General features: G+C 42.4%; 1 protein-coding gene across 4 annotated transcripts in view; it reads right to left on the bottom strand.

Moving 5' to 3' along the window:
• Positions 1–15,403, bottom strand: part of PABIR2 (PABIR family member 2) — a 205,144-nt gene that overhangs the window by 122,563 nt on the left and 67,178 nt on the right. Inside the window, exons 10-11 of one of the 4 annotated variants that reach the window (XM_073879128.1) lie at positions 12,953–13,115; positions 7,433–7,954 (exon numbers count right to left, since the gene is read on the bottom strand). The exons of 2 other annotated variants lie outside the window; for them this stretch is intronic. In XM_073879128.1, the coding sequence (XP_073735229.1) occupies positions 13,001–13,115 (115 nt within the window). In that variant the 3' untranslated portion in view covers positions 7,433–7,954; positions 12,953–13,000. Of the gene's footprint in view, positions 1–7,432; positions 7,955–12,952; positions 13,116–15,403 lie in introns of those variants that run through there. One more of the 4 variants, XR_012374355.1, reaches the window with a different exon arrangement.

Here is a 15,403-nt window from a genome sequence, read left to right as displayed (position 1 = left end):
AGCACCAACACAGACTTCTCTGTCCAGCAAAAGTATCCTTTAGAAATGAAAGGGAAATCAAGACATTCTCAGATGAAGGAAAATTAAAAGAATTTGTCACTAGTACACCAACACTTAAAGAATGGCTAAAGGAAGTTCTCCAAAAATAAAGAAAGGCTAAAAAAAAAAAAAAAAAAGGCTCTTAGAACATCAGGAAGTAAAGAGGAGCAAAGAGCAAAAAATAAGGGTAAATACATTAGGCTTTCCTTCTTCTCTTGAGTTTTCTAAATTGTTTGCTGGTTGAATAAAAAAAATAAACTTTGTCTAATATGTTTATCAATATATGTGGAGGAAATATTTTTAAAAGATTTTATTTATTTATAAATAAAGAGAGAGCATGAGCAGGGGCAGGGGCAGAGGGAGAGGGAGAAGCAGACTCCCCGCTGAGCACAGAGCCTGACTCGGAGCTCAATCCCAGGACCCTGAGATCATGACCTGAGCTGAAGTCAGACTCTTAACCAACTGAGCCACCCAGGTGCACCTGTAGAGGAAATATTAAGACAATTATAAACTGGGGAGGAGGTAAAGGGACATAAAGGAAGGCAAAGTTTTCACATTTTGCTCTACTAGCTGATGCTATACTAACATCAGTTAGTATAATATCTTCGTATAGTATAGTATCTCTATACCAGGAGATACTGTATAGTATCGCTATACAATGAGATACTCTTGGAAACCTATAGATAAAATGAAATTCTAAAAAACGCTCAAGTAACCCACAGGAAGATTAAAAAAATAAAAACAGAAAACAAAAGATAGAACAAACAGAAAACATCAAAAATGGAGATGTCCAAAATGTCACTCAACAGGTGAATGGTTCAAAAAACTGTGCTACGTCCATACCATGGACTCATGTTCGGCCATAAAAAGGAGAAAACTAGTGATACACATAACAACTTGGATGAATATCCAGGGAATTATGATGAATAAAAAAAAGACACTCTCAAAAGGTCACATACTGTATGATTCCATTTATTTTTATTTTTTTAAAAAAGATTTTATTTATTTATTTGACAGAGAGAGAGAGCACAAGCAGGGAGACCAGCAGAGGGAGAGGGACAAGGACCCTGGGATCATGACCTGAGCTGAAAGCAAATGTTTAACCAACTGAGCCACCCAGGCGCCCCTGTATGATTCCATTTATAAAACATTCTTAAAATGACAAAGTTGTAGAGATGAACAGATTAGTGGTTTCTGCGGGTTAGAGACAGGGTGGGTGTAACTATAAAGGGGTAGCATGAGGGATATCTTTGTGGTGATAGTCTAGTTCTGTATCTTGATTGCAATGGTGTCTATACAAATGTACACATGATAAAAAGGCTTAGAACTATACACAAACATTGTGCCAGTGTCAAATCCCTGGTTTTGACACTGTACTCTAGTTATATAAGACGTAATTGCTGATATAAAGTTTCAGTTAGGCAAGACAAATAAGTTCTAGAAGTCTGCAGTACAACATTGTGCCTATAGTCAATAATTTAGCATTTTACACTTAAAAATTTGTTAAGGGGTAGCTCTCATGTGAAGTTTCTTGCCATAAAACAACAACCACAAAAAGGGGCAGGATGAAACTTTGAGAGGTAATGGATATGCTTATCACCTGATTGTGGTGGTAGTTCCACAGGTATATGCATATCTTCAAACTCATCAAATTGTACACATTAACTATGTCCAGCTCTCCGTATATCAATTGTTCCTCAATAAAGTTGTGTAAAAAAAACCAAAATGTAACCACTATGAGAAAATGGGTGAACAGTACAGGGGATGTCTCTGTACTACATTTCCATCTTCCCGTGAATCCATAATTACACTGAAATAAAAACTTTCCAAAAAGGTAATCTCAAAAAGCAGAGATATACAGTGATCATGTATGAGAAGACTCAACATCAAGATGTCAATTCTCTTCAAATTGATCTATAAATTTAATTCAGGTTCAATCAAAATTGCAACAGGATTTTTAATGGATCTTAACAAGCTGATCCTAAAGTTTATGCTGAAGAGTAAGGCACCAAGAATAGACAAAACAATTTTGAAGAAGAGCAATGGAGGGCAGATTATCAAGACTTATCACGTTATAGCAATTAAAACAGTGTGATATTGGCAGATGGATAAATAGATCAGTGGAATAGAAAAAGAGCCTAAAAATAACTCCTATAGATCTGTGGGAAGTAGGCATACGACAGACATTGATTATAAAACATGGAAGAGGGGTGCCTGGGTGTCTAAGTCTGTTAAGCATGTGCTTTCAGCTCAGGTCATGATCCCAGGGTCCTGGGATCGAGCCTGGCATCGGGCTCCCTGCTCAGCGGGGAGTTTGCTTCTCCCTCTCTCTCTGCCCCTCCCCACCCCTGCTCATTGTGTGCTCTCTCTCTCAAAAAAAAAACAAACTCTTTAAAAAATATATAAATCATGAAAGATATGATATAGACTATCCAATAAATATTAAAATTATCCATGTGAGAAAAGATAAAATTAGATAATGTCTTCAAATCCCACCTAAGAATTAATTCAAAATGAATTAAAGATCTAAATGTTATTTTTTTAAGTTTATTTATTTAAGTAACCTCTACACTCAATCTGGGGCTCGAACTCATGACCCCGAGATCAACAAAATTTTATAACATTTTGATGCAAATATAGAATACCTTTATGATCTTGGAGTAAGGAAGAATTTATTAATCACACATGCATACATACTCACAAATTTTAATAGAAAAGACTGATAAATATGACTGCTTTAAATATTAAAATGTCTATGGAAAAAAAATGACACTATAAAGTTAAAAACAAGCCATACAGTGGGAGAAGACATTTGCCACACACAAAATTGAAAAAGAAACCGTATCCAAAAGATACACAATAAGTACATTTTGAAAAGGCAACCAACCCAAAAGAAAAATGAGCAAAGAATACCAACAGGAAACAAACAGAAGGAACTAGAATGATCTACAAATGTATGAAAAGATGCTCAACCTCACTAGTATTCAAGGAAATATTTGTCAGACTGGCAAAAATTAAAACTCAAAAGTTACCAGTGGTATGGTGTCATGGGAACACGTAGACCACTGGTAGGACTATTAGTAAAAAAATTGGAAACAACCTAAATATCCATCAACTGGGGAATGAGTAAATTAAGTGTGTCATGGTTGTACTATGAGGTTGCTGTTCAGCAGTGAGATGACCTACATGGACAGATCTCAGGAAATAATGCTGAGAATGGGTTGACAGGAAGTGGGAGATAAAGGGAACTTCAACTTTTCCTTAAGTATTTTACTCTTTTTATTAAAAAAAAAATTGGAAGACAGGGGCGCCTGGGTGGCTCAGTCGGTTAAGCGCCCAACTCTTGGTTTCCGCTCAGGGCATGATCTCAGGGTCAGTGGGATCGAGCCCCGCATTAGGCTCCACATTCAGCACAGAGTCTGCTTAAAGATTCTCTCTCTCTCAAATAAATAAATAAATCTTTAAAAAATGGAAAACAAAATAAATATGGTAGTGTATTTCCACTCTGCATGGCAAGAACACAATGCTTGCTATATTCTTCTCTGAACATTCCTATATTTTGAAAGCTCTAAGTGAAAGGTGTGGCATGAGATGCTTCTGATAAACACTCAGTTTAGGGAACCATCATATTAAGGTACTAGTAACTTTATATGTTAACCTTCCCAGGGACACTTTCATTTTTAAAGAAGGCTGCAGTGTTTAATCCAAAGCTTGAGGCACTGTGGGATTTGCTGTCACTTATGAACTGTGGGTTATGGAGTTTTGAAGACAAAACTTCAAAGGGAGTTATCTTCCTCCCCTGTGCTAGTCTTGCAATTTGGGTAAGTTGCCACGACTCTGAGCGAATGATAGGCTCCCATTAAGTTGGACAGCTCAGAGAGAACAGAACATTTTCCCATTCAATGATGCTTTCATTCTTTATAAATACAACTGCATTTGAAACAACTCCACGTGGAATAAAATTTAGAGCCAGGTTTATAGAAACATGGACACCTATGTGCAAACAAACCCCCTCAAATTTTATCAAGCATGGATTCTATCCTGCTCGTCAACCTGGAGTAGACTGAACACAATTTAAATATTTCTTGGTTTGTCTGTGGAGTATCAAGTGTTGTCCAGAACTCAGAGACTCCTACTCCCTTCACCCCAATCAACTCTGCCAGTTGTTTAAACGGCTCGAATCTTTCTGCAACCACGGCTTTTAAGTGAGAGTCTTTTTATTGCTTTGGGCATGTTCCTTCTCCTAGCCAGTGCTCAGAATTTTAACTATCTAACTATTCAATTTCTCTCTGTCTCTTTACATGGGGGAGAAACTGGATTTCTGTTCCACACAGCTTGGCAAAAGCTAGCAGGGAGTGAGAGATTACAGCCAGATGTACATCTGCATGTCAGCAGCAAGAAGGTCTGGGATGGTGCTTTTTCAATCAGAAGGGAGTCATTTTCCCCCTCTCGAAGGAGAGGGCCTCCTCCCTCCCATCAGATATTTGGCGGCTAGATGCTCACTGATTAATTACTGAGGTCGCATCTACACACAACTGGCTTTCTTAACAACAATCCTAGCAGGTTTCCAGTTCATTCCTGAATGTGCTTCTTATTTTTAAAAGAACTACCCTCCTTTTCCCAAAGCATAGAAATAAAGCATAATTTTTTAAAAGATTTTATGTATTTATTCGAGAGAGAGAGAGCACGAGAGGGGGTAGGGGAGAGGGAGAAGCAGACTCCTTGCTGAGTGGGGAACCCGACACAGGGCTCGATCCCAGGACTCCGGGATCATGACCTGAGCCGCAGGCAGATGCTTCATGGACTGAGCCACCTAGACTCCCCTAAAGCATAATTTTAAAACAAAGGATTCCACCACAATTTCTAATAATAGAAAATCAAGCACCAGTGGGGGAGTGTTTTCAGGGAAAAGGAAACATTTTGAGTACCCTTCCAATCAGAACACCAAGCCAATCAGTTATTCTATTTGCACATCACATGATGTATCATTCCTAATATTTTCTGGTCAAGTCCAGAAAAGTAAGGCAACATAGGCATCTTTCTCTGTACCCCAACGGCTCTCCATATGCCTAAGAGAGAGAGCATATCAAGTTCATTACTAGTAAGCTCCTTTTTCTAGTTTGACTCATTACCGAGAATTTCCATCTGTTTTCCAAGACATCTGAGGTCCCCAATACAATCACTCCATTAAACCTAACCTGGAAACTGCCTCTGGGATCACTTTCTCATTTCTAAGGAGCTCAACATGCAATGCAGCCAGTGCTAGAAGTAGTTGATTGCAAGAGGTCTAATTATGGGTTCTCCAAGACAAGCTAAATTTGCAAGAATGGGTTGACAGTCACCACTTTAATTAAGATCACATCTCTGTATCAAGGAAAATACTGGAACCTCACAAATGAGCAGTAGCTCTGTGACATCAATGACAATCTGCTATGCAAAATTTGGGGGCAATCCAAATGAAAATGTGTGTATTACAGCTCTGAAAAGCTGCACCTACCCATCTCGCCTCCCCAGGTTCATCTCTCTCCTCTCCCAGATAGCACACATCTCCAATTCTCAACTGCGATACAACTGACAGATGATATTCACGTGTGTCACATACTCCCATGGGTGTACTTGGGGACTACACAATTCTTGGCACGCCAGCTATTAATCGGGCCCTTTCTCTAACTCCCATTAAAACATACTGAAACACAAGCAGGCACAAGTGACGCTGTTACTAGAAGGATAACCTTGAATCCATTCCAACTTATAACTACAGTAAATCAGTCAGCAATGTTGGTACAGTCACTCCTATCAGTAACAAGTTATTTACATTAACACTTTACAGCCAATCATGACACCTCAGCTGTGGCTAACAATGGTTCCTCTTGTCATGTCAGTGACCTGCCATGCTCTCTCATGCCTCCGCACATGCTCTTCCCTCTACTCCAAAAGGTCTAAAACCCCACCTAATAAGTCCACAAAACAAGTTTGTTGACTGACTGAAGGAATGAATGAATGAAGTGCTTGCAACCTCAGATAAGCCTCCCACTGCGTTTGTAACGTTTGCACATTGGGCGGCAGCCACACTTCGATGAAAAATAACATTCTGTTACGAATAGGAAAGTCAACTGTGATTATGGGCAATTTTCTTAACCAGAAAGCATTGAGTAGTAAGATGCTTTGCAGCTGTACATTTTTATTAAGGACTGTTTAAATAAACATAAAACATGTTTGCCAGGAGAGGGTAAAAAGACGGATGCAAATTTCAGTCCGAAAAATAGGTACATTCATTATTTTTTGCATTTGCCTTAAAATGTGCCCCTAAAACAGCAATTACCCTTGGATGTCATTTTTGACCAGCGACAGGGACCAGAAATAGTGACTTAATTTAGGCAGGAGTTTGCTAGGACATAATATGGCTACTGTGCCTGGAGTCTTTCTTGGTCATAAAAGCAGTAAGGAAGTATGACATAACGTTGTGATGGTAAATCACAGCCCAAGCCATTTTGGTTGGCAGAATTTGAAAGACAAACATTACTTCAGGAGCAGAGAAGACGTGCCTAATTACCTCCGTGCCTGGGCTGGGTTCCCTGCAGCTTGGGTCGTTCCTGGACTCAGGTGTGTCCACACGGCCAGGGGCCACGTGTGCAGGGGCAGTGTGGGGGGGGGGGGTGGGGGGGAGAGTAGGCACCTGGGGATGTGAGGACTGGCAGCCCCCCTCTGCAACCTCCTCTCCAGGGAAATCGGGCAGCTGAACCAAAGGAGAAGGCAGCCTCCAGGGGCCCTGTGGAGCCTAGAGGGAGTGAGACTGGGGAGAGCAGAGAGGCTGGTCCCAGCCACTCTGCCTGGGAAGTGGTGGGGAGCTGAGCCCATCATATTTATAAATCTGCCATTTTTACCTCGGGCCAGCCCAAACCACCTCCTCCTTCCCTCCTGAGGTCTCCCCATCTGGGCACAACCAAGGCCCAAATGGGTTGGGGACTCACCCACCCCAGGGGTGACCACGGTCTTAAGATGGAGCCTTCTTTCCTTGCTTGGTGCATTTTCAGAGCTCAGAAACCTCCATTCCTTTGTAGCTTTTATTTGACACTCACAGCCCCAGGCCCCCCTCCTTTCTTGCTTCTGTTTTCTCTGTCTCGGTCTATCTGTCTCTCTGTCTCCCTCTGTCCCTCTATGGAAATTGGCTGCCCTCTCAAAGCAGAGTAGAATATAGTAGAACCCCAGCAAGGCTTTCCCTGGGGCGTTCATCCCTTTGCCAGGGCTTTTGGTTTTCTCTCTCATTCCTCACATGTATACCCCAAATCCTAGTAATTCTCCACCTTTTTCTTTTTCATTGCAGCAACGCACACAGAACATAAAATTGACGTTTTTTAAAAAAGATTTTATTTATGTATTTATTTGAGAGGGAGGGTGAGAGAGAGAGAGAGAGAGAGAAAGGAAACGAGAGAGCTGAGAGTGAGGGAAAGAAGAGGGACAAGCAGACTCTGCGGAGCGCGGGGTCCGATGCGCGGCTCGATGCAGGGCTCGATCTCAGGACCCCGAGATCGTGGCCTGAGCTGAAATCAAGAGTCGGATGCTTAACTGACTGAGCCACCCAGGCGCCCCAACATTTTTTTTTTAAATCCAAAATGTGTTTATTGGGATAGTTTCCCATTCACCTTCATTTTGGGTGCTTTTAGTGCTGCTTCTGTCTGACGGAGCCTCCCTCTGTAAGCCTTGCTTTTCCTCCTGTGGGCTGCAAAGGGCAGAGGGGCAGCTGGCAAACAACTATGGTTTGTGCGCGGCTAGAGACGACAGTGACTCCGTAGGATTCCGGGCGTTTCACGTCCGTGAAGCAGGAGTTGAGTGTCTGCACCAGGTGCTTCTTCTTGTGCTTCCTCTTCTCCTCTTCCAGGGATGGGTGGAGAAGGTCCTTCGTGAGGGGCACATTCTTATGGGGAGGTCGTCACCACCAGAAAGGCCATAAAATTGATGTTAACCATTTTTAAGTGTCCAGTTCAGGGGCATTAAGCACATTCACACCGTTGTGCGCCATCTTTCTCCAGAATTCGTCTTCCCTGACTGAAACTGTACATATTAAACAACTCTCCTTTTGCCCCACCTCAAGCCCCTGGCAACCACCATTCTGTCGCTATGAATGTGACTACTCTAGGTGCCCCACGTAAATGGAATCGTATGGTATTTTTTGTGTGTGTGACAGGCTGATTTCATTTAGCCTAACATCTTCAGGTGTCATCTATCGTGTGTAGCAGGTGTCAGAATTTCCTCCCTTTTTAAGGCTGAATAATACCCCCCTGTATGGACATACCACCTTTTGCTTACATTGCTTCCACCTTCTAAACTTGCCTTTGAATTGTGGAAACATTAGGCATGAACACCCGAAGTGCTGAAGCTCTCCAGTGCCCTATCCTCTGCTCTCCAGAATCCTCGTCTCAGACCACCACAACCCCCAGGTATTACTAGCACGCAGACCAGTTACTAAGTGGTTGGCATACTCTCTTGTGCTTAATCTTCACAACAATGCAGCGAGGTGGGTGTTTCTCCCGTATAACAGAGTCTTCTACCGAGACGCAGAAAAGCTAAGCAACTTGCCTAAGGCCAGTTAATATGCAGCAGAGCTCGGATTTGAAACCCCCAATCAGGCTTGTCTGACTGCAAAGCCTCTACTCAGAAGCACCATTCCCAGTGCCTACGCAAGGCCCAGAGGCCCTTTGCCACCAGTTCCTCCTGTTTGGTTTCAGATTGGGTTGGTTTGTAAGAAAAGTAGAGCTGACTCTATGCACTGACAGACCATTGACCACATGTGCCTGGAAGGGCCCTTTCGATCCTGAAATCCTGGCCACCACCCTCTTGCACGCACATGCGTGCACACGTACACACACACACACACACACACATGCATGTACACACACACAAAGAGTTCTGAAATCATTCTGCTCTGGGGGCTGTTAAGACTTCTCTATTGCTGTTTAAGCCAGGCAGCGAGCATTACTGAGATGCTGGGATTTGTTTTAACTTTGTTCATCAATTAGCCGAAAGAAGCCTGGCCCAGACTCGGGACTTGGTTCGTGTTCTTGGAGCTGCTACTCTTCCATAAGCTATTTGTTTCACTTCCTCTCCGGAGGCAATCTGCTCTTGAATAGATTAATTACAGAGGTGCCCAGCATTTGAAAATGCTAGAAGAATTAGGCTTGAGGCTGTTGGCAGATGCTTACCTGTTCGTGTAAGTGTGCCTTAGAAGCTTGAGTGACACCACTTTCTACCAAGGAAAAGAAAGGCTGAGGGGCTTTGTGGCTGAGACTGGGGGGGGAGGGGTGGAGGGGTGCCCCATGGAGGTGAGAAAAAGCCTAGTGAGGCGGGGAACTTGCAAATAGAAAACACAAACTCAATTGCCTCAATTTTGCTAGGAGCTGGCCAAGTCCACAGCTCCCTCTGATGCTACCCCAAAGGCTGGCCAGAGTGGTTCTGCACATGCCGGTACCCTGGGCAGCAGCAGGCCCAGCTGGGTAAACAGAAGTGCAGGAGCAAAACAAGCCAATAAATCATGGCACGGCTCTAGGCTGCCCCAGTCCCCTCCTCCCTCTTCCTTTCCAGCTCCCCCGGGTCTCCCTATCAAGCAAATGGGCCCAGGTGTCCTTTGATCTATCTCCTTGCCCTTCACAAGGGAGAAATGTATCCATAGGAAGGGTGAGCTCAGCCCCACCTGTGATCTGCCCCAGGGTTCCTTGCAGGGAGCTGTGAGCTTCACACATCCAGTTGCTAATGGCAAAAGAGAGAAGCAGACATGGGGTGTTTGAGAAGCTTAAGGTTGGCCTATGGTTAGAGGGGCCCTGGGTGGTTGACCTTTATAGAGTTACAGAGATGAATAGGCCTGTTCTCCACCTCAAGCATGAGCCATCGCCTATACTAAGCACACGGAGCCCTGATGGGACCAGAGCTAAGCTCAAACTCCACCACTCTTCCTTTGCCTTGTGACTTGTGTTTTTCATACACTCCCTATGCTCGTAATTTGGAGCTCTCACATTTTGGAGAGCCCTCATCCTGCTAGTAAACAGATATATCGCCCACTGTTGGATCATTGATCCACAGAGGCCTTCTTCCTTCAGGAGGCCCATACAGTGTCCTGTTCTACTGGGTAGAGATCTTCTGACTGCTGTACCCCCAGTGCCTAGAACAGTGACAACATCTCATTGGTGCTGATTAAACACTTCTTGGGTGAATGAATGAATTGGCATAATGTAATGGTGGAGGGGTCAGTCTCTGAAGTCAGAACAGAACTGTAGCCCAGGTTCTGCCAGTTTGACCTTGAGAAAGATAACTTCCCTTGGCCTTGGTTTTCTTGTCTATAAAATAATATCATAAAAAGAGTAATGTGTGAATTAAAAAAAATAATGCATGCACTGAGCCAGTGCATGACCCGTAAGTCCTCAGTAAGATGTTAGTTATTATTATTTTGTATATCAACTCCAGGCAACTGGTCTAGGTTGCTGCGGGTGCTGAATTGAGAATTCTGTGGTCTCAACCCAACTCGATGGAAAGCAGTGCTCTAAGGCTTGCTATGAGTGAAGATAGGAGAAATGGGAGCTTACTCACAGGGGATTTGCCTTCTCTGGTTTGGCCACAACCCTGAACCATCTTGGAATACTCTTTAGGGAGAAGTACATTGTGTACATATGGCAAATTGCTTTTATCAGCCATGCAGGTGTAAGAAAAAAGCTTAGGGCTTCAGTGGGGACTGCCACCCACAGTAAAGGCAAGGGTGGAGAGTAGGCCTGCCTACTAAAATTCCAAAACTATTCAAATATCCCACTGCTTGCCTAGGGTTGGAAGTAGCATTCTTTTTAAAAAGATTTATTTATTTATTTGAGAGAGAGAGCATGAGCAGGAGGAGAGGGCAGAGGGAGAGGGAGAGAACCCTCAAGCAGACTCCCCACTGAGCATGGAACCCCATACAGGGTTCAATCCCAGGACCCTGAGATCATGACCTGGGCCGAAATCAGGAGTCAGATGCTCAACAGACTGAGCCACCCAGGTGCCCCAGAAATAGCATTCTTCATCAAAGAAGCAGACCCTGATGGGAAGTCACTCCCCTATTCTTGAGTCTCTGGTTCTATAAGAAGAATGACTGTCTTTCCATGTGCTTGAGTCTGTCAAATATCACACACTGTATTTCAAACATGTGAGTTGACATCATGTGAGCAATACTGCAACTCATTTCCAACCCTATTTGAACTTCAAAGGACATGTCAGCCACATTAGTCCCTCCTAAGTATGTGGCACTTTTGATCAACAGGTACCTGATGGCCAAGAAGACTTAGAGGCCCATGTGTATTTAGAAATGGAGCCAAGAAAGAGAATTTTTGACTAAAGGTAAATGAACCTAAGTCTTGTAAAGTTTGAGTTCAGCTGTAAACACAAAGCACATGAAGTCAGAGAAAGTCTTAAATTCTCTATCTGAAAACGCTCCAATGACATCATCTTAAGCCTGGGAGTGTCTTTGGGGTCTGGAGAAGTGTGAGCCAGGAAGCCTCCATGGAGGAAAAAAAAAAATGTTCCCCATCACAAAGTCTCTCCAAAGACTTCTGACTCTCAACAAAGCGGTAGGGTGGACTTGGGCTCCGAGGGGCACTGTGAGGGTAGGAGTATAACCTTTCACTCCCCATTCCCTGAACGAGCTTCACCAAACAACGAACTTGCCTTTGTACATTACTTGAAAAGTACCTAAAGAACACCCTGCTCTCCAGAAATACCTCCTTCTTGGCCTCTCTCACAAGTCACCTTTTTTTCTTTTAACAGCTTTAGGGCTTGACATTCCTCATGATCAGAGAATTTGGACAGGGTAACTTAGGGAGGCCTTAGCAAACAAGAACACGTGACTCAAGCAAGTGGATGCCATCTGGTTAGTTAGTAAGGCTTGTGGGCAAGGGGCACTCAATAGGGAACCAATTATGAGAGTAGTCTCAGGGCCTAAGGTCCCAGCTGGGGGGTGGGGGCGGGCAGAGACCTCAGAGATCTAATCCTAGGACCTGGCTACCTGAGGCCACCAGGGGCTAGACACAGCAGCAGAAGAGGGAGATTTGAGGGCAAAGAAAACAAATGTTTACATTTTGCCTGGAGCCATGCTGGGCAGCACTTCTCTCAGAGTCCTTTCTCACCAGACGGAAGGGAGACAAAGCTGAAAGATTGCTCACCTCCTTTTCTCTGCACGCCTCCCTCCTTTGCTAAATGAATGGGGTACAAAGGGGCCTGTGAATGACTGTGTTTGGCAGAAAGGCTAGGCCCCCTCTTTATGGGCTGCTTACTGATAAAGAATTTATAATAGTCATTCTCTAAATAGAAAGAATTTCATTTTCGCCTCACACCTGGGCAAAACTATGGACAAATATTCTTTACGAATATAGATGTAAAAATCCTCAAAAAAATTCACAATAGGTGAATCCATGGAGACAAAAAGTAGATTAGTGGTTGCCAAGGGCTAGGAAGAGGGAAGAATAAGGAGTGACTGTTTAATGTGTATGGGGTTTCCTTCCGGGGTGATGAAAATGTTCTGGAATTACATAGCAGTGATGATTGCACAACAGTGTGAATGTACTAAATGCTACTGAGTTGGACACACTGAAATGGTTGAAATGGTGAATTTTATGTTATGTGTATTTTACCACAATAATAAAAAATCTTCAACAAAAATATAGTTGACCCTTGAAGAATGCAGGGGTTAGGGGCACCAATCCCCCCATGCAGTTAAAAATCCACATGTAACTTTTCATTCCCCAAAAACTTAACTACTGCTGACTGAAAGCCTCACCAATAACATAAACAGTCAATTAACACATATTTTGTATGTTATACATATTATATACTATATTCTTACAATAACATAAGCTAGAGAAAAGAAAATGTTATTAAGAAAATCATGAGAGAGGGGTACCTGGGTGGCTCAGTCAGTTGAGCATCCGACTCTTGGTTTTGGCTCGGGTCATGATCTCAGGGTCGTGGAATGGAGCCCCACGTCGGGCTCTGCACTGGGCATGGAGCCTGCTTTGGATTCATTCTCTCCCTCTCCCTCTGCCCCTCCCCCACCCTCTCTCTTCCTAAAAAAAAAAAAAGAGAGAGAAAATACATTTACACTATTATACTGTGTTTATTGAAAAAGATCTACATATAAGTGGACCTATGCATTTCAAGCCCGTGTTGCTCAAGGATCAACTATACCCCAAAATTGAAATCAACAACATATAAAAAGGATTATATACAATGACCAAGTGGGATTTTTTCCCAGGAATTCAAGGTTGGTTCAACATAGGAAAATCAATCCCTATAATATGCTATAGTAATAGAACAAAGGACAAAAACCACATGTTCATCTCAATAGTTGCAGGACAAGTATTTGATAAAATCCAGTATCTTTTCATGATAAAAACACTCAACAAACTAGGAATAGAAAGTAACTTCCTCAGTCTGTCAAAGGGCATCTATGAAAAACTCACAGCTAACATAAAATGTAATGGTATAAAGACTGAAAGCTTTGGGGCGCCTGGGCAGCTCAGTCAGTTAAGCATCTGCCTTCAGCTCAGGTCATGATCCTGGAATCAAGCCACATGTTGGGCTCCCGAGTCTGCTTGTCTCTCTCCCTCCACCCTCTCTCCCGCCTTGTGCTCTCTATTGCCCACTCTCTCTCTCTCAAATAAATAAATAAAATCTTTTAGGGGTGCCTGGGTGGCTCAGTTGGTTAAGTGTCTGCCTTCGGCTCAGGTCATGATCCTGGAGTCCTGGGATCGAGTCCCGCATCGGGCTCCCTGCTCAGTGGGGTGTCTGCTTCTCCCTCTGCCTCTGCCCCTGCTCGTGTGTGTTCTCTCTCACTCGCTCGCTCACTCTCTCTCTCAAATAAATAAATAAAACCTTAAAAATAAAATAAAATAAAATCTTTTTTTTTTTAAAGACTGAAAGCTCTTTCCCTAAAATCAGGAATAATACAGAGATTTCTATTCTCACCACTTCTATTCAACATTGTACCAGAGGTTCTAACCAGGCCAATTAGGCAAGAGAAAGAAATAAAAGGCATCCATATTGGAAAGAAAGAAGTAAACATATCCCTATTCATAGATGATATAGTCTTATATGTAGAAAATTCTAAAGAATCTACCAAAATAACCTATTCGAGCTAGTAATCATGCTCAGCAAGATTGCAGGATACAAGATTTACAAAAAAAAAAAAAAAAAAAAAAGGGAGAGAGAGAGAGCACAAAGGAAAAAAAGAGAGAGACAAACCAAGAAACAGACTCTTAACTATAGTGAACAAACTGATGATTACCAGGGGGGAGGTGTGTAGGGGGCTGGATTACATAGATTATGGAGATTAAGGCATACACTTGTTGTGATGAGCACTGGGTGATACATGGAAGTGTTGAAGTACTGTATTGTACACCTGAGGCTAACATAACACTGTATGTTAACTATACTAGAATTTAAAATAAAATTTTAAAAGATCAATTGTATTACCATACACAAACCATGGACACCCTGAAAATCAAATTAAGAAAATAATTCCATTTACAATAAAGTAATAAAATAATTAGGAATAAATTTAACAAAAGAGGTGCAAGACCTGCACACTGAAAACTATAAAACATTATTGGGCAAAATAAAAGAAGACCTAAATAAATGAAAAGACATTCTTCATTGATGGATTAGAAGACATAATTATTGTTATGATTGCAATACTCCCCAAATCAATCATTTTGAATCAAACAGATGCAATGCAATCCCTAACAAAATCCCAGTGGGCTTTTCATGCAGAAATTGACATGCTGATCCTAAAACTCATATGGAAATGGCAAGAGACCAGGAGCTAAAACTATAAGAACTAAAACTCTTAGAAGATAACATAGCTATAAATCCTCGTGACCTCGGATTAGGGTAATGGATTCTTAAATAGGACACCAAAAGCACAAGTGACAAAAGAAAAAAGAAAAGATAAATCAGACTGCGTGAAAATGTAAAGCCATTGTACCACAAATTATACCATCTAGAACATGAAAAGACAACATGAAGAATGGGAGAAAATATTTGCAAGTCACACAACTAATAAGGGACTTACTTGTATCTCAAATATATAAAAAACTCTTACAAACTTAATAACAAAAAGACAAATGACCCAATTAAAAGTGGGCAAAAGATCTGAAAAGACAAGGCCAATAAGGACATGTAAAGATGTTCAGCATCATTAGCCACCAAGAAAATGCAAACCGGAACTATAAAGAGAGGGGTGCCTGGGTGGCTCAGTCAGTTAAGCATCTGACTTTGGCTCAGGTCACGATCCCAGAGTCCTGGGATCGAGCCCCGCCTCTGGCTCCCTGCTCAGCAGGGTATCTGCTTCTCC

This window comes from Callorhinus ursinus, unplaced genomic scaffold (assembly GCF_003265705.2).
Source record: "Callorhinus ursinus isolate GAN/ISIS: 27379988/994484 unplaced genomic scaffold, GSC_fseal_2.0 scaffold33, whole genome shotgun sequence".
NCBI lineage: Eukaryota > Metazoa > Chordata > Mammalia > Carnivora > Otariidae > Callorhinus > Callorhinus ursinus.
This window is presented reverse-complemented; position numbering and strand designations above follow the sequence as displayed.